At 40.0% G+C, this 16,079-nt stretch overlaps 1 protein-coding gene across 2 annotated transcripts in view; it reads right to left on the reverse strand.

Moving 5' to 3' along the window:
• Positions 1–16,079, reverse strand: part of usp34 (ubiquitin specific peptidase 34) — a 63,092-nt gene that overhangs the window by 18,557 nt on the left and 28,456 nt on the right. Inside the window, exons 21-46 of one of the 2 annotated variants that reach the window (XM_044114656.1) lie at positions 15,755–15,909; positions 14,543–14,656; positions 13,287–13,386; positions 12,310–12,472; positions 12,052–12,178; positions 11,056–11,206; positions 10,183–10,283; positions 9,882–10,097; positions 9,687–9,812; positions 9,477–9,599; positions 8,422–8,505; positions 8,244–8,330; positions 7,415–7,615; positions 7,257–7,339; positions 6,555–6,595; positions 6,308–6,432; positions 5,319–5,471; positions 4,097–4,201; positions 3,889–3,944; positions 2,764–3,068; positions 1,769–1,932; positions 1,042–1,107; positions 733–879; positions 521–577; positions 185–262; positions 6–100 (exon numbers count right to left, since the gene is read on the reverse strand). In XM_044114656.1, the coding sequence (XP_043970591.1) occupies positions 6–100; positions 185–262; positions 521–577; positions 733–879; positions 1,042–1,107; positions 1,769–1,932; positions 2,764–3,068; positions 3,889–3,944; positions 4,097–4,201; positions 5,319–5,471; positions 6,308–6,432; positions 6,555–6,595; positions 7,257–7,339; positions 7,415–7,615; positions 8,244–8,330; positions 8,422–8,505; positions 9,477–9,599; positions 9,687–9,812; positions 9,882–10,097; positions 10,183–10,283; positions 11,056–11,206; positions 12,052–12,178; positions 12,310–12,472; positions 13,287–13,386; positions 14,543–14,656; positions 15,755–15,909 (3,223 nt within the window). Of the gene's footprint in view, positions 1–5; positions 101–184; positions 263–520; positions 578–732; positions 880–1,041; positions 1,108–1,768; positions 1,933–2,763; positions 3,069–3,888; positions 3,984–4,096; positions 4,202–5,318; positions 5,472–6,307; positions 6,433–6,554; positions 6,596–7,256; positions 7,340–7,414; positions 7,616–8,243; positions 8,331–8,421; positions 8,506–9,476; positions 9,600–9,686; positions 9,813–9,881; positions 10,098–10,182; positions 10,284–11,055; positions 11,207–12,051; positions 12,179–12,309; positions 12,473–13,286; positions 13,387–14,542; positions 14,657–15,754; positions 15,910–16,079 lie in introns of both variants that reach the window. The other variant, XM_044114655.1, reaches the window with a different exon arrangement.

Genomic DNA, 16,079 nt, shown 5'->3' on the forward strand with positions numbered 1-16,079 from the left:
ATCACCTTTTCTCTGCGCGGACCTTCTTGCCGCACTGCGAGCAGGTGTACATGTTGTCGCCTTCCAGCGTGTCCTTGATGGTCACCTCGTCCAGAGACTCCTAGTTAATAAAACGAGAGCAGAGAATTGGAAAACGATGGCAGTTCTTGGATTTTAGAAACCCTAAGCAGAATCCAAAGCTCACGTAGATGTTCTTCATATCTGCCACTTGACATCTGACTGTGTAAAACTCCTCTGCAGTCTGACTGACGTGGTCACAATCCTGCAAGAAAAACAAAATAATTTACAGCGTCTTCCACCGTCTTGTGTTTAGCTGAAGCTTTAAAAGTTAACCTCTGAAGTTTTGTTTGTAGAAAAGCACAGATTTTATATTAATATTGGGAAACACATTAGATTGGGTATCTAATCTACCCATTATTAATATGGGAACATGACATTAAAGCACTGCTTCAAATCACCTTATAAGAGTCTATTTAAAACAAGTAAAAACAAAATGATTAAAATAAAGTTGTTGACTCACCAGAGAAACAACATTGTTGGTGATGACGCCTCCAAACAGAGTCTTGACTGTGTTTTTCTGCAGAACATAATTAACGGCAACAACTTAAAAAAGAGTCATGGTGTCTTTGTCTAACTTTGTCTTAAATATTCTGTATTTTCTTCATTTCACGTCACAGAACCATTCTTTAGAAAGACTGTATTTGTATTTGAGGACACGGCAGAGTTGCTCACCAGCTCCTGGGACATTTCCTCGATCTTGGTGATGAGGTCGGTGAAGAACTCCGTCATGTCTTTCTGCTCGCCGGTGTTCAGAGGCTGTTTGTCCATCGTGTACGTTTTACAGAAAGGTCGAGGGTTGTACGCCTTCCTCTCACTCTCCTGAACACACAGACAGATAAACAGCAGCAACATGGAGGTTAACTGCACCTCTGCAATTAAATGCAAGTTTGTGTTGGTTATCATTTAAAATAAAATATGTTCAAGCTTGTGGTTGTGACGTGAAAAAAAAGAATGTGATGAAGTTGTATCTGGAAAGCTTACCATTAGATAGGTGAACATCTTTTGCAGCTCCAGCAGCGTCGTTTTGTGTTTGATTTCTTCAGAGTACTGCACACATACACACATATAAAAACAATAAATACAATAAATTTGCACAAGGTTATTAATTTAAATCAGGGTTTGTAAATGTTTCACAGTAAAAGACTCAAGAACACAGTTTGGATATAAAAACAATATAAAACAACTAACAAAAAGAGATTCAATTCACATTAAGACATTTATTGTAGATATTACTAATGTCTTGTGATAATACTTCAACATTCTGCCCCAGGGATAACGTACGTTAAACTATAACAAAATTTTATGTTTTGAAATTTCCCACTCACACACTTTATACGACCAAGTGGTTTGAGAACAAAACACTTATTTAACAAAAGATCTCTCCATTTCAATAACTTTTAACATATAAAATATAAACCAACATTTATTCCTCAAGTCATTCAGACATTAGGAATAGTAAATATTCAACACATGTTAGGATAAATTAAATACTTAAACAAAAATACAAAGAAATCTGTAAAAATGTTCTCACCTCTGGCATTTAGCAAAATATCTGATTTCAACTGTGAATAACATTTGAATATCAAAGACTTTGTGTGGAAATCAAGCACTTTCCCCGCCTTGAGAACTTAACAGAAATTCAACCATTTTTAAGAAACCCGTTTAAATGTTGCTGAGCAGCTCCTGGTGCTGCAGCTCCTGGTCTGACCTTTGCTGTGAAGACGGCTTGACGGGCCTCAGGGATCATGTACAGCTGCTGGATGGTGGACGCCATGTAGCAAGTTGCTCCGAGGTTCGTCAGCCCAACGAAGCGGCACTCGGCCCGGACATCGTCGTGGGGCCAGTAGTCCCACTTATACGGGGCGTGAGAAGCTGGAAGGAAACAACGTAAACAACAAATCACTGCGTGGAACTTTATTTACTCTGCAAGAGCGCAGTTCAGACACTGGAAGGCCTTTCTTCACTGATGTGGTTTGGAGCCCGCTCCGGTTCCTGGACGTGTTTTTGAACCAATGTTACATCTTTCTACAGAAAAGAAAGCAGAAAAAAAGGAAAAAGAGGCGCACAGTGCAAATTGTGGTTCAAGTCGGGCAACGCAGGTTTTACTGCGTAAACCATGACGGCGTCACCTGTAGGATGGGCGACTGAAAAAAAACACAACAAACAAGCAAGGCAGCTTGATAGGAAAGATAAAAGATAAAAAGATTTTAAAAATTTAAGATACAAGATAAAAGACAAGATTTATCTTTTGTCTTAGAAATAAGATACAAGACAAAAGATATAAGATAGAATATAAGTTATAAGATAAGATGTAATAAAAATCAGGTGCTCTTTACGAAAACTTTATTAAGGGTTGAGATTTGAGCTGGTTTCTCTATTGGAGTTGTGTGGGTTTTACATTGTTTAGGCTGGAAACTGTCAGACCTGGCAACCCTGCTGCGAAGTGCATACATGACAGAGAGCGAAATGGAGCTACAACCTCATTATTTAAAAAAAGATCCAGCTCACATGACCACAGGAAAACGTCAAACTACCGTTCTGAAATTTATCTGCTCTGGAACCCTTTTACAAAAATGATTGTTTCTAATGTCCCAGGATGCTAAATCCATGTGGAAGCACAGCCTAAAGGACCCAAACGACTTTAGCGGATACACCTGAAATCATCTCGGTGTTGTTGGGGCAGATATAAGCAGATATTCTTACACTGCATGTGCTGCGACATGACCCAGTTGTGGAGCAGCCGGTAGTTCTCCACCGAGCCCTTCACCATCTCAACCAGCAGGTCGTAGGCGGCCGCCCGCGCAGAGTGGGACTTGCACTTGGGCTGAGCCCGGTCGGCCAGGCTGGGCAGGAGGAAGAGGAGGTTGTAGACGTCCCGCAGAAACTCCTGTCCCTCGCGGGAGAACTTGAACGGCGGCTTGTGCTTGAGGACGCTGGTGGCGAGACGCAGGAGGCCCGTCAACCCGTCGTCCTCGATGTTCCCGTCCTGCTGGTCCAGGATCTCCCGGCTGGGCGTGGAAGGAAAACCAAGCCCAATCAGTTTGCTTTGCAGTTTCACCAAAAGTCAACACATCACTCAGTATATGCAGAGAAATATCAGTAACACTTTATTTGAAGGGCTGTGCATGAGACTGACATGACTCTGTAATGAACATATAGGATTCTTCTTGAATGTTTCACTGCTTTCATGAAGTGTAATTTAGTAAATAATGACCATTTTAATGCAAAGTTGACTTTTTTAATGCAAGTTTTAATGCAACTTTGCATAAAAATGTCTTTATTTATCAAATAATGTTAATTATTTGACAAAATATAATCATTATAATGTCAAATAATCTCAAAAATTACAAACTCTTTTTGGTCTAGTTTCTAGTGTAAATGTCTTAGTTCACTTGAATTAAGATAAAATTAACTTAAGAGTAACTTCCCAGGAAGATATATATGCTTGTTTAATACTGATGAAAAAGTACTTGTTCTATTTGCAGGTAAATTAAAATATGGAAAATGTCTTTTAAATTAAGTACTTTTTCATCAACATTAAGGAATTGTTTAATTAAAACAAGCCTCTAGAACTTACTAAAAAGTTACTTGTAAGACGGTAAGCGTCAAATAAGACAAAACTAAGATGTTTGTAGTAGAAACCAGATCAAAAACACTTGGTAAGATTTTGTGCTTTTGAAGTGACGTCATTATTAACCGAGTGACGCTTCGTAAACAAGAGTCAAACATTCATGAAGATTCCTTCATGTTTATGACCGTGTCATGTCAGTCTTTCGCACACCCCTTCAAATGAAGTGTTACTGAACCATCCATCTGCAGCTGTCCGACCTCCTGATGCAGTCGGCAAGGTGCCGGGCGAGAGCGTCGAGGTCCAGCAGCGTGGTCTGCATCGTGCCGGTCAGCGACAGAGAAGGAGAGACCTTCTGTGAGTTCAAACAGACCAATACTAGCAGCAGCTCAAAGCAACACCAGGAAGATGAAACCACGTCTCAACAAGCTGTGTAAGAACATGAGGACGGTGCTCTGATGTCCCCACCTGGCTGGCATCTTTGACGTGGATGTTGTCGATGAGTTTGCAGAGGAGCCAGAAGTATTCCTTACAGCCGGTCCGCAACAGAGGCTCCTCCTCGTAATCCTCCACCTGCAGATACAAACTGTGAGTAGAGCTCACAACAATCCAGAACTTTGTTAATAATCTGCTAACATCTAAAAAAAAAACTAAATTGCAATTACGGTGTTCCCATTAAATTAGGAATAGTTATTTGATGGAAAATTGTTTCCAGTAGTTTTGTGAAATACATTTATTTTGATAAAGCCAAAAATCGCCTCATTCTAGCGCAAAACGTTTTTTCGAAATTGGTGCGTTTCTGTTGACCAAATACATTTTTGTAATTGTAATTTGCGCAATTTTTAGGCAAATGGAAGCATGGCTATTGACTCCTCTGCTTCTGATATGAATGAATAAGGACAGCTCACAACACGAAGGCTGAAAAGAAATATTTTGAACACAATTTGCATATAGTTCCTAAAACTGGCAAAAACCTGCATCAGCAGGTCAGACTTTTAAAAAGCAGAGAACTGAAATAGGTCATAGATCTCTTGTTAGGTGCATCACAATAACCAATTTTGTTGGACAATAAATACTCCCAGTAGTTATTGCAATAAAATTGTTGTTTTGAGACCATTTTCAGCCAATAGAATAGCAGGATAATAATGCAAGAAGACACTCTCAAAGATCAATAAACTTGAATTTTTAACAAACACTTAACATTGGAACTGGAAGCCATTTTAAAAATCCAAAGCAAATAAAAACAAAAACAACAAACAAAATGGATCCTCGACTCTCAGTTTATCAAACAATGGAGCTGGTTGATACCAGAGCACCAGAACGAAGAATTTTTGTCTTCGTTAGAAAGAGTGAAAGACATGAGGAACAACAAACATGCAAATTGAAATGATCAAGTTTGTATTTATCATGGATTAATTGATATATTGCTTGTTATGACGGGCTTATCTCTAACTGGTGAGTCTTTAGTTCTAACCACCAATCTTCTCCATCTTTGCTCAAGAAACTGTGTCCCAGTTTTTCTGGCATTTACCCCTTAAAACAATGTCTCAAAGAAACCAACTGGATTTTGTTTAGCAAAGCTCAAACTGAGTCAAATCATCGTCCCAGAGGACTACCAACACAGAGTGTAGCTTGCAAGCTCCTTTTTTTTGGACCAACATCTCCAGGTGTTTGTGTGTGGTAGACTCACCCGTAGTGGTTTGAGAGCCTGAGCATCAGGCAGGAATTTGAGCAGCGTGGAGGCGGCAAGAAGCAGAAAGGATCGGTTGATGGACTCGCCACCCTCCAAACCAGACAGAGAGAGTTTGTAGAGACCGTTACACGCCTCGTGCCTCACAGCCGGCTAAAAACACAACATAAAAACAAAACAAAAGACAATAAATCAACTTTTATCTTGTTGCTTAACTGTGTTATAGCAGGCTTGTGCTCTGCTATAAGAAACAAAAACTATAAATATGTCCATAAACACTTAAACAAAAGTGTTTAAAAAAATAATAATCCAGGAGAAATTGGGATGGATTGAAGGTGTTGGAATTATGTAATGAAGGAGGGGTGAGCAGCGTCCATACAGCCATGATTGACAGCGCTAAGACCCGCCTTCTCTGATTGGTTGAGTTAGCTTGACTCACAGAGACAGTTTCAACAAATACGTAAAAAAAATTTTTTTTATTAAAGTTGCATATTCCAGCTTTAACCCTCTGAGGTCTAAGTCTCAAATCTCCACCTGGATATTTTTGCTTATTTTAATTATACAAAGTCCTGTGAGTAAATAATTTCGCCTATTTCTCCAGAACAACTGGAGCTTTCAATATCTAGCAACTTATTTACAATTTACAGTATTTTAAGAGTGTTTCAACACGTTAAAATGAAAAACATGCGTCTTGCAAGAGCAGGTATGAAATTACAGAAATAATGCAATTACGGTACCGCAAAGTTGGCTTGTCAAAATGTGTTGTTGCTAAGTTAATCACTTAACTTAGTGATTATCTTAGCAAAGAGTGTTTGCTAGACATCAATAAAGTGGTGTTACTCGGAACCTTGCTCTAACTGTCGGTATGTGAAGGTCACCTTGAGGAGTGAGAGCAGGATGTTCTGCTCTCAGGAACACTGTTATGAGATTTAATCAAACTCTCAAAGACAAAAGATTCAGTTCTTATTTAACCGTAACAAGCGGCTCACCTCAGGTACCAGCAGCGTGAGCTTCTTCAGCCAATCGTGAAGGTGGTCGCTGTCGGCCAGACTGGACTTCACAGTAGATGAGCAGTGAGCCCAGCTCACCAGCAGCCACATCGAGTAGTGAGTCACTGCATCAACAGGAACCACAGCGTCACGATAAAAACTATGAGATTTGTTTTCACTCCTACTCATCAGGACTTCTTAAGGTTTACATCTTTGTTGTTTGGAGCTAGGAGGCATCAACTCTTACCTTCATGCCGCGACCTGTGGTCAGACTGAGCTTTTAGGACTCTGAAGCAAAAACAGAACATGTAATTTATTATTCATCTAATTAGAAAACTTAAAGGAGTGGCATTATGTATTTTATAGAACTATCAAGTAACCCTGTTACCTTGAGTTGTTATAAAAATGCTATATGTCAAATATAATTTAAAAGAAATTTGATTTGGTGATTTAACGTCTTGAAATTGGGCCTGTGTCTCTTTAAAAACTCCTCATCTTTCTGAAACTCTGCCTTCAGGAAGTCATCACAACAAGGCTCCTCTATTAACTGTTTAACAAGGTTTTTATCAGTGTGGCACTGAGAAGTGGCTCCTATCATGAGCTCAGCAGATGTGCAGTTCTACCAGCTGTTTGCTACTTGCTGCTGGCTAGTCTGAAGGAGCTGGGTGGAGAAGTCTAATGCGAGGGCTGCTCTGTAAGGCGGAAGCTCGGAAACTGCAGCTCTGACGAAGAGCTAGGTCCATCCAGATGTTTTGCACAGCTGAGTTGTTGCCATGGCGATTAAAGGATTTCTCAAATACGCATGAAAGAATTAAGACAACCCTCTGGGTATATGTTTGATGAGGGAATAACGGTATAACATGATATAAAACAAAAGAAAATGTCAATTTCACATAATTATCTCCCCTTAAAATTGACTCATTGAACCATTTCTTGAGCTGCTGCTCACCTGTGTGCGAGGTTGTCGTAGGTGTAGGCCACATTGATGAGCCGCTGAATCAGGTTGGTGCCCTGAACGAGACTGAGGAAGACCTGAGAGGAGAGGAATGATCCGGTGAGCGATTCAGAAAGTCTCCTCAGCATCCATCAGCTGACGGGAGCATGTACCTCTGTAAGGCGCGGGATGTGCAGGCCTTTTCCATGCTCCACGGTGGATTTGCGGGATTTTCCAGGCCACGCCCGTTTGCGTTGGCTTTCGGCAAGGCCGGACCAGGAAAAGACGTCGTGGTAGGCCAGGTCCAGGTCTGCGGGGTCGACTGCGAACTGGCAGATGAGCTTCAGCAGGCAGGCGAGGCAGTCCAGCTGCCACTGCAGGCAAAACGCGTGGACATCATGAGGAAAACACGCAGTCAGAGAAAACAAGTCCAGCTCATTTATACTGAAACATCAGAAATAAATAAAAGTTTTAAAAGAATTTCTGAGCCCATCGCTCCAGTTTCTGTTTCGAGCCGCTCGTCTTAAATTTGTTTGTTCAGTTAGTAAAACTCGGATGAGTCTGGGTTTTTCCATACAATCCAAATCTCTTCTTTTCAATTGATTTTTTTTTTATTATCAGAAAGTAGAACCTGTTAGCTGCATATGCTCTTAGACATGTCATGTGACTTGTAAACTCCAGGTGTAAAACTGCAGAGAGCAGCTGAAACATTTTCCATTAAAAATTAGGATGTACAAAGCAAAAAACAAAAAAACAAAAAAGAGGAGAAACGTTTTTTCTGTGAATGTTGCACATGGTCAACTTTAACATATTACCATATGTTACAAGATGGATTATCAACAGGTCATACAAAAAGAGTGCAAACATGCTAGCATTAGCTTAGCATGTTATGTGGGATATAGTAGCAATATTAAGATGTAATACTGTGAGAACTCATCAACAAACTCCTGTTATAAAATAACTCAGATCACATGTGGGTGAAGCTAAAACAGGATTTCTCACCACAGTCCAGGACTCCTGATCTTTGGGTTCAAGGATGCCAGAGTTGAAGATCTCCAGGAGCAGCTGGAGACCTCCAGATGAAACAAACTGGAGTAGGATGTGAGGAGTATAAATCATTAGGTATGCCATCAAATACTCAACATGTTGTTCTGATTTTACTGTCGGTTGTTTACTGTACCTTGCAGCTCCAGGTGTTCTTGCTGTTTTCTATCTGATCTTCACTGGAGTCGTCAGAGTCTGGGTACAGATCGCTGTAGCTGCCCTGAAAACACACACAGACTGCAGAGTCAAACAGGGTCACTCCCAATGTCCATTTCGATTCAGAGTCTGAAGTTTGTGTTTTAAAGGTCATTCTTAAATATTTAATGAGAAATTTGAAAATCCACACCATCAAAAAGTACAGCAAGAAATAAATATTGCAAGGTGTAAACTTGAGACAGGACAGGAAACATCAGGAAATCAAATTTTAAAAACCAGAGATCAAAAATTCACCAAAGAACTGATTGGATCCTCTGTAGAAAAAGTGGGCTTGAATGTTTATAGTTTGTGGATCCTAAATAAAGATTTTGTCTCAAGTAATGAGCAACTGGCTCATTTAGCAAACTGAATTTATCTTATTATTTAAGCTTCATATAACTGGTATTCGGTTTCTAACATGAATGCCTATGAATAAAACACAAAGTTACTTAATTTGCTTTCCCCCCAAAATTAATGTATTGTAATTTATTTGAATAGTAAACTAGTATTTATGGATAGAAATCAAACTAAATAATTGACTTTATACTGTAAATCAGCTCTGGTCTACCTGGACTTGTGCTAACCTCAGTGCATTTTATTATTTTCACTGCAAAAATATTACATCTTATCAAGTATTTTTGGTCAAATTTCTGGTGCGAATATCTTAATACACTTGAAACAAGACTAAACTAGTAACTTTTTGAGCTTGTTTTAAATAAGTAAGTAAATCCTTAATACTACGGTATTCAAAAAGTACTTTTCCATTGAAAGATTATTTTACTTATGCAAATTATCCGCCAATGGGCAAGTACTGATTTAGCACATTTTAAGGAATCATTGACTTAAAACAACCTCGAATATCGAGCTGAAATATTACTCTTAGTTGGTTTTGTCTTATTTCAAGTGTATTAAGATATTTGGTATAGAAACTTGACCAAAAATACTTGCAGCATACTTGCAGACTTTAAAGCGACAGGTGGGTTGTGTTTCTCTTACAGTCGATTCTCTGTGGATGCGTCTGTTGGGTTTTCCCAGCGCCTCGATGATCTCCAGAGCGTACAGCAGCTTGTGGGGACTTTTGATCCTCAGCAGCTCCTTCCAACAAAGACCCTCCCCGCTCTGCCAGTACAGAAAAAGTGAGTTTTAGTGTTTTGTTGTTGTCTGGAACTGACTCATGGGAACGATATGTTCGTTGTTGTGACTAACCGTCTCGTCTGAGATGTTCTGGAAGGCCTGCAGCATCTTGGGACACGTAGGAAGCAGCATGAGCAGCTCCCAAACCCGACGGGACAGATTCTCTGCGTGGAGGTGAAGCTCCTCGCAGCGTGCACTCTGGATTAAACACACACAAGTTTACAAGCTGGAAAAGCACCAAATTTAATAAATGGAGAGGGGAATGACCTCTGGGCTCTCCTGGAGCTTCTCTGTGTTTGGACTGGGAGGTTTGAAACAGGCCAGCATCTCCAGCAGGTCGAACAGCGTGGTGAGGTGTGGCTCCTGGAGGAGCAGCAGCATGGGGATGTGCTCCTTCTGAGGGGGAGGCAGACAGGAGGCCGGCAGCTGGACGCCGTCCCCCTTCCTCTCCCTCCGTGGGGCTCCCAGAGAGACGAACACCATCTGCGGACGGACACACAAACATGACGTGGGATTGAGTCAACTGGAATCGGGAGTATGTTTTCTGTAAACCGCTGTGACGAGTCACCTGCATGTCTTTAAATCCCAGCTCATGCAGAGTCTTTTCGTCGTAATCTGTAGTGAGTTCGTGGCCAGAGGAGATCATTCGAACTGGTCCCATCAAACCACCTGCAGGGCACACAACAGATGTAAAACACAAGCTGCTGGGACGCTAATGGCAGCAGCTTAAAAGTGACCCTGAACAGGTTAGAGTAGGTATATGGGCTAATCAAAACCTGATCATTACATTTTTTGTAAAGTGTAATGAGATTTTAGAGTTCCATATTTTCAGTTCCTTTCAGAATGAGCTTTTTTTTTTTTTAAGAATGAGCCTTTTAATGCGTCTTGTCACTCTGAATCCAAATAAGCGTTTGTTGGCCACGCCCCCCAACTCACAGTTTGTGTCAACATTATTTAATTTCCCTCAGGAATCAATAAAGTATTGTTGATTTGAATTGAATTTATTTACGCTTGTGTGTGAAAATGGCTGCAAATAGATGCACAATTACACAACCGTACATCTTTGAAAAGCAGAAGTGGAGCCTCCTGCACAAACAACAAGAATTCAGGAAGTGGTTTCTGGATGGCAAGTCAACAACAAAACAAACTTGTCTTTTCCAACAGCCATTCTACAACAAATGCAGCGGCCAAACCAGCTGACCAAACGGGCTGCTAAGTAACATTGCAGTGCCTGTTGATTGTCACTCAACAAGCAGGAGGTTTTTGAAACACTTCATTTTCTAGACACCAAAAAATATTAAACATACAAAAAAAATGGATGGGTAGGCTGTTTTTAGAAGCAATAGAGATCTAAAGAAAAGTAGAGAAATGTGCAAAATATGAATTTTGCATAATAGTTCCTCTTTAACAATTGAATAAGCTCAACCAAAGGTTAGTCGACCTGTGAAGTCTCCCTGCTGCCGGCTGCTCTGACCGAACTCCTGCAGCTGGGCCTGCTGGTTCATCTGCTCCTTCTGCAGGTTCTCGTACCAGTGGGTCACCTCAGCTCGGAGGTCAGCGACCTGATCACTGGGATACATCTCAATGGTCATCTGTAAAACAACAAAAACAGCTGAGTCTAGGCCACTTAATGTAAGAGAAGGGGGAGAACACCGTCTGAAGTCAGCTTTCCCACTGGGAAACTGGGAGCAACCCCAACTACACCCAGTTATGACTTATACGGCAGACTATGCTTTTCAATATGGCTGCTTGTCGCATGAACAGTTGTAAGCTGTGGTGGAAATATGTTTATTTTCCAAGACATACATGTAAGAGTGAGTCTTAAATCAAATCAATCAACAAATTAAAAGTGGTGTTTGCTTATGGAAAATAAAACTTAAAATTGTATTTGTGAGAGTTACTACAAACAATACCTGCATTTATGTTACAAATGTGCACAAAACTTTGTCAATATTCCACTAATGTTGAAAAAAAAAAAACATATTGTCACAATGACACTAAAGAGGAAAAACAATTTTTTAAAAATCCCATGAATAGGTTTGTTTACTTGACAAGTCATTAAAAAACATCCTCTTTCTACCACTTCCTGTCGTATTCTTCGTATTTTCCATCAGTAGCAACATCTGGTTGTGGATTATGACTTGTGTGATGTGAAAAAAGTGTTTCCATTGTGAAATGCACAAATTTTGAAACATCCAAAAAAAATAAAAATAAATAAAATCACCTCATCATGGCGCAAAAACTTTCTATGGAAAAATGTGAGTTTTTTTTTTTTTTTTAAATTGGCATGTTTCTATTGAGCAAAAATATTTTTGTAATTCCAATTAGCCCAATCATGTGGTCAATGGGAACGCAGGTAATGTTTATGTTGAAATTCTGACTTGTGACATAATGCTAAGAATGTTTCTAGGAGCTGACTGGCTGTGCAGGGACCCACCTTGTCGGGAAGGCCAGCAGGCTGACAGACGATCCTGAGAGGCAGAGACTGTTTGTCACTCAGAGCTTTCAGATGGCTGCTAATTCCCGTCCCCTCGATCTGCCACTGCCGAAGGTGATACGCAAACCTGCCACAGAGAGGACACACAATAACATCATTATAAATAAATTCAGCTTTTTCTGTTTGGATTATCCTTAATGTGGTATTTTTAGATCCTTATTAAACTGTGTGTGTGTGTGTGTGTGTGTGTGTGTGTACCTGCGTCGGAAGGCCTCTAGGTGTGTTTTGAGCATGAGCAGCCCCCTCTCGATGCTGGTCAGGCTGGAGTGAGCGTCCTTTTCCAGGTTGGCTGAGGCCATCAGGAGGCTCTCCATGCACTTCCTGATGAACTCCTGCTCCTTTTCCAAGCCCGTCTTACCAGCTGCAAACACATAAAGTTAAAGATTTTCAAAATCTTCAAAATCAATTGGAGAGATTTGTTAAATTATTTGAAATTCCTGCTTTAAAATCAGGGATGTCCAAACTTTTTGTCATGTGTACCAAAATAATCGGTTCACAAAAACATTTTAAAAAACTAAAATCACCCAAAATGTTGATTTTTTTTTTAACCTACTCAACAAAAAACTAAGAATTAACTATTTTAATTGAAAAATATAAAGTAATAAGATTTTTTTTGTAGGATTCGGATTGTAGAGTCAAAACTTCAAATAAGTAATTTTTAAGTGTTTGTTAAATAAAATGCATCCAGTTTTCTTATTACTTTCGGCTTGATAGAAGAAAACTGAAAAATATTTCTGTCTAAACTCAGCAAACAAAAATAACGCACTTAAAAAGAAACATTTCCATTTGTAGTGTGCTTCTTTAGGACACCAGTCACAGAAAATAGTGTGATTTGTATCACAAAACTGGACACTGCACCTGTGTTTTCAAATTTATTGACATTTACTAATGTCTTCATTGAACAAAAGGTGAAGAAAATCGTAGAACTATCAAACCTGACAATACAGACCATTTCAGGGGTTTTTAAACAGTTTATTGTGAGAAATTTATCACAATAAATAATACATAGTGAAAAAAGATGCCAGAGAGGTGGGAAAAGATGATCAGTTTGCGTTGCATCTAACATTTCTGTAAGCAGAACTTAATTTAAAAGTTGGGCTGCAAATGAACACAACCGATTCACAGACATCTGCATTTCAGGTGAGCTTGTACCAGTTCTCTGTTAAAAAACTGACCGTTGATGTAGTAGGAGTTGATGTACTGGATGGCGGCGCGGGAGATGTCAGCAGACTGAGCTCTCAGCGCGATTCCCCACAGCTGGTCCATCCCACACAGCTGGAAACAAACACAGCAGGCGATTAGCATCATCAGGGACGCAGCGGCGGCATTCAAGGTCAGTGAGGAGGGGCTTTAAAAGAACAGCACGCTCCTCTTTTCTCTTTTCATAAAATCTGGGCTTCACATAAACCATTTTCTCACAGTTGTTGCCAACCTATAGTAGACATGCTTTTAATACTAGACGGATTTCTATCATTGCTTTTACACTGAACCAACGCTGTGTGCAGAGAAATGTCCTTTTGAAATATGTCGCCTTCTGAAATTATACTGATGGCTGATCATGTAAATTAAAAATAAATACATCTTAAAAACCTTTATAATGCAGTGTGATTTAGTATTGACTTAATGGAATGTTTAAATTTAAAGTTTGATATTATTTGTTGTATTTATCTTTTTTTTTTGTATTGAATAAAAACAAAAAAACACGTAATTACAACAAAGAAGAAGAAAAGAAAAAAATTGCCCAACAAATTCCTGCAAATACTGTCAACTACAAGGTATGCAACAAAAAAAAATAAATTAAGATCATACAAAACAGCAATGTCAAGATTTATGGGAACATGGAAAAATGTTAATGGTCAGCTATTCCTGAACCTTTGTTGAAGGTTTATTGGAAAAAGTCAAAGTATTTCCAGGTTTTATAAAATCTATTTTCAGAGCCTCTGATCGCATACTTGATTTTCTCTAGTTTTAAGTTATGTAGTGGGTCTTTTATCCACTTTGGCTCTGTGGGTGGAGCAGCATCCTTCCATGTAAGAAGAACGAGGCGAGCAGAGTTGAAAATGCAATTACCTTTCCACCTCCAGTAGGTAAACCTGATCCCTCAGGAATAAACACAAAAAGCAGCATAAATGCGTTTCGGAATAATCTCAACTCCAAATACAGCTGAGAGAGTTTTATCTTTGTTTTTAATTTAATTCTGATATGGTTGAAAAAGTTTGTGTAAGTTATTTTGTTGTCTTTTCATAATGTTTGTAAGTCATTGAAGCAGTTGATTTGAATTTTGTGTGTACTTTAATTTTGATTATGTCTTAGGGATTATGTCACTTTTGTAAAGTTTGTAAAGGATTTTAACTGCAACGTTTGGTGTGGACCCCAGGAAGAATAGTCAGTATTATATCAGACACTTGGATAAACAAATAAACAGGCTTACCTCGCAGCTGGAGGCGTTGTCCAGGGTACTGGTGGCGAGGCGAGCCAGGTTGCAGAGGTGCTGGAAGAGGTTGAGCCCGGTCATGCTGATGGTTTCTGGTTTCAGCTGAGGCATCTGGAGACAAACATCAGCGCATATTAACAAACAGCTGCCGTCCCCGTGGAGCAGGGTGGCTTTCCGCTCCAGCGCTCTATAAAATCCATCCAGCTGAGAACATGTTGGGCTGGAATTATCTGCTGACTCCATTTTATTTTATTCCAGGTTTTTCTTTTTTTTTTTTCCCCCACCAGGGGGTCCTTTTTGTGGGCTCTAGTGTCCCTTATACCACAGTAGGCTGACAGGAAAGGGGGAGGGAGAGTGGGGGAGACATGCGGCAAATGTCGTCGGGTCCGGGAATCGAACCCGCGACGGCCGCATCGAGGACTGAGGGCCTCCAAACGTGGGGCGCGCTATCCCCTACGCCACCGGAGCATGCCCCTTTTATTCCAGCTTTTAACCAACACCTGCAATGTTTCAATAAGAGGCAGCATGTAACTTTTCTTTTAAAAACCCAAACATTTTTCTACATCTTTGTTGAAACTCGTGACAGTATGACATGGGGGGAAAGTATGAGTTCTTCTGTCTTTTCCCAGTGCTAACTAGAAACAACCAATAAAAGCCAGGAGGAGGGCTGTAGCGCTGCCAATCATGCCCGTGTGCGGCCTGCTCAAACCCTGCATCCCCCTCCTATCTCTCCGCTTTGAAACCTATTGTGAATGCTAATGCTTGTTAGTATGGCCAACAATGATGGCAGATAAACGTTTTTCCTGAAACGGTGAATTGTTTCTCCGCCATTTGCATATTTAGCAGCGTGTTCACAAGTTTTAGCTATGCCTAAAACTAGCATAGCTAAAACTGCCACTTTATGAGTTCTGGGTGGAACATATTTACAGACAAAGGGATTTTTTTCAACTTAAAATGCAAAAAGTCAAAAAAAATTTTTATAGTTTTTGCTTAAATACTGCCCTTAGTGTGCTGTTCATTCATTTTTGAGTCTGCATACTTAATTAGCAAACTAGCTGAGAATTATTAAAATAATCGATTTGTCACAATTAATTGTTCAAGCCATTATACAAACAAACACACCAAAACAATCAACAACTAAATCTCCCTAGTTAAAGAGAAAATATCAGACATTTAGTTTGTTCTTACGTCTCGATGCAACATGCATACCTTCTCCAGAAAAAGGTGCTTGTACGTCTCCATGCCCATGGCGTGCTGGTCTTTGCTGCGAACCTGATTGAGGAACCAGTGTAGCGCATCATCGTAACATTCAGCGTCTTCTACCAGACAATGCCACAGGATGTCTACCTGTTCCAGACTCAGTCCTGAAAGAGACAGACAGACACGCGACAACACTTTCATCTATTTCACCGTTACATGAAGACAATTCAGACTCTGCATGCTGAGAAGACCATGGAGCGATTTCTGTTTGGTCAACAGTAAAACAGTTAAGGAAAATCCTTAATAACACTTCATGGTGTGTTCACAACAAACG

Source organism: Gambusia affinis, linkage group LG04 (genome assembly GCF_019740435.1).
Source record: "Gambusia affinis linkage group LG04, SWU_Gaff_1.0, whole genome shotgun sequence".
Classification (NCBI taxonomy): domain Eukaryota; kingdom Metazoa; phylum Chordata; class Actinopteri; order Cyprinodontiformes; family Poeciliidae; genus Gambusia; species Gambusia affinis.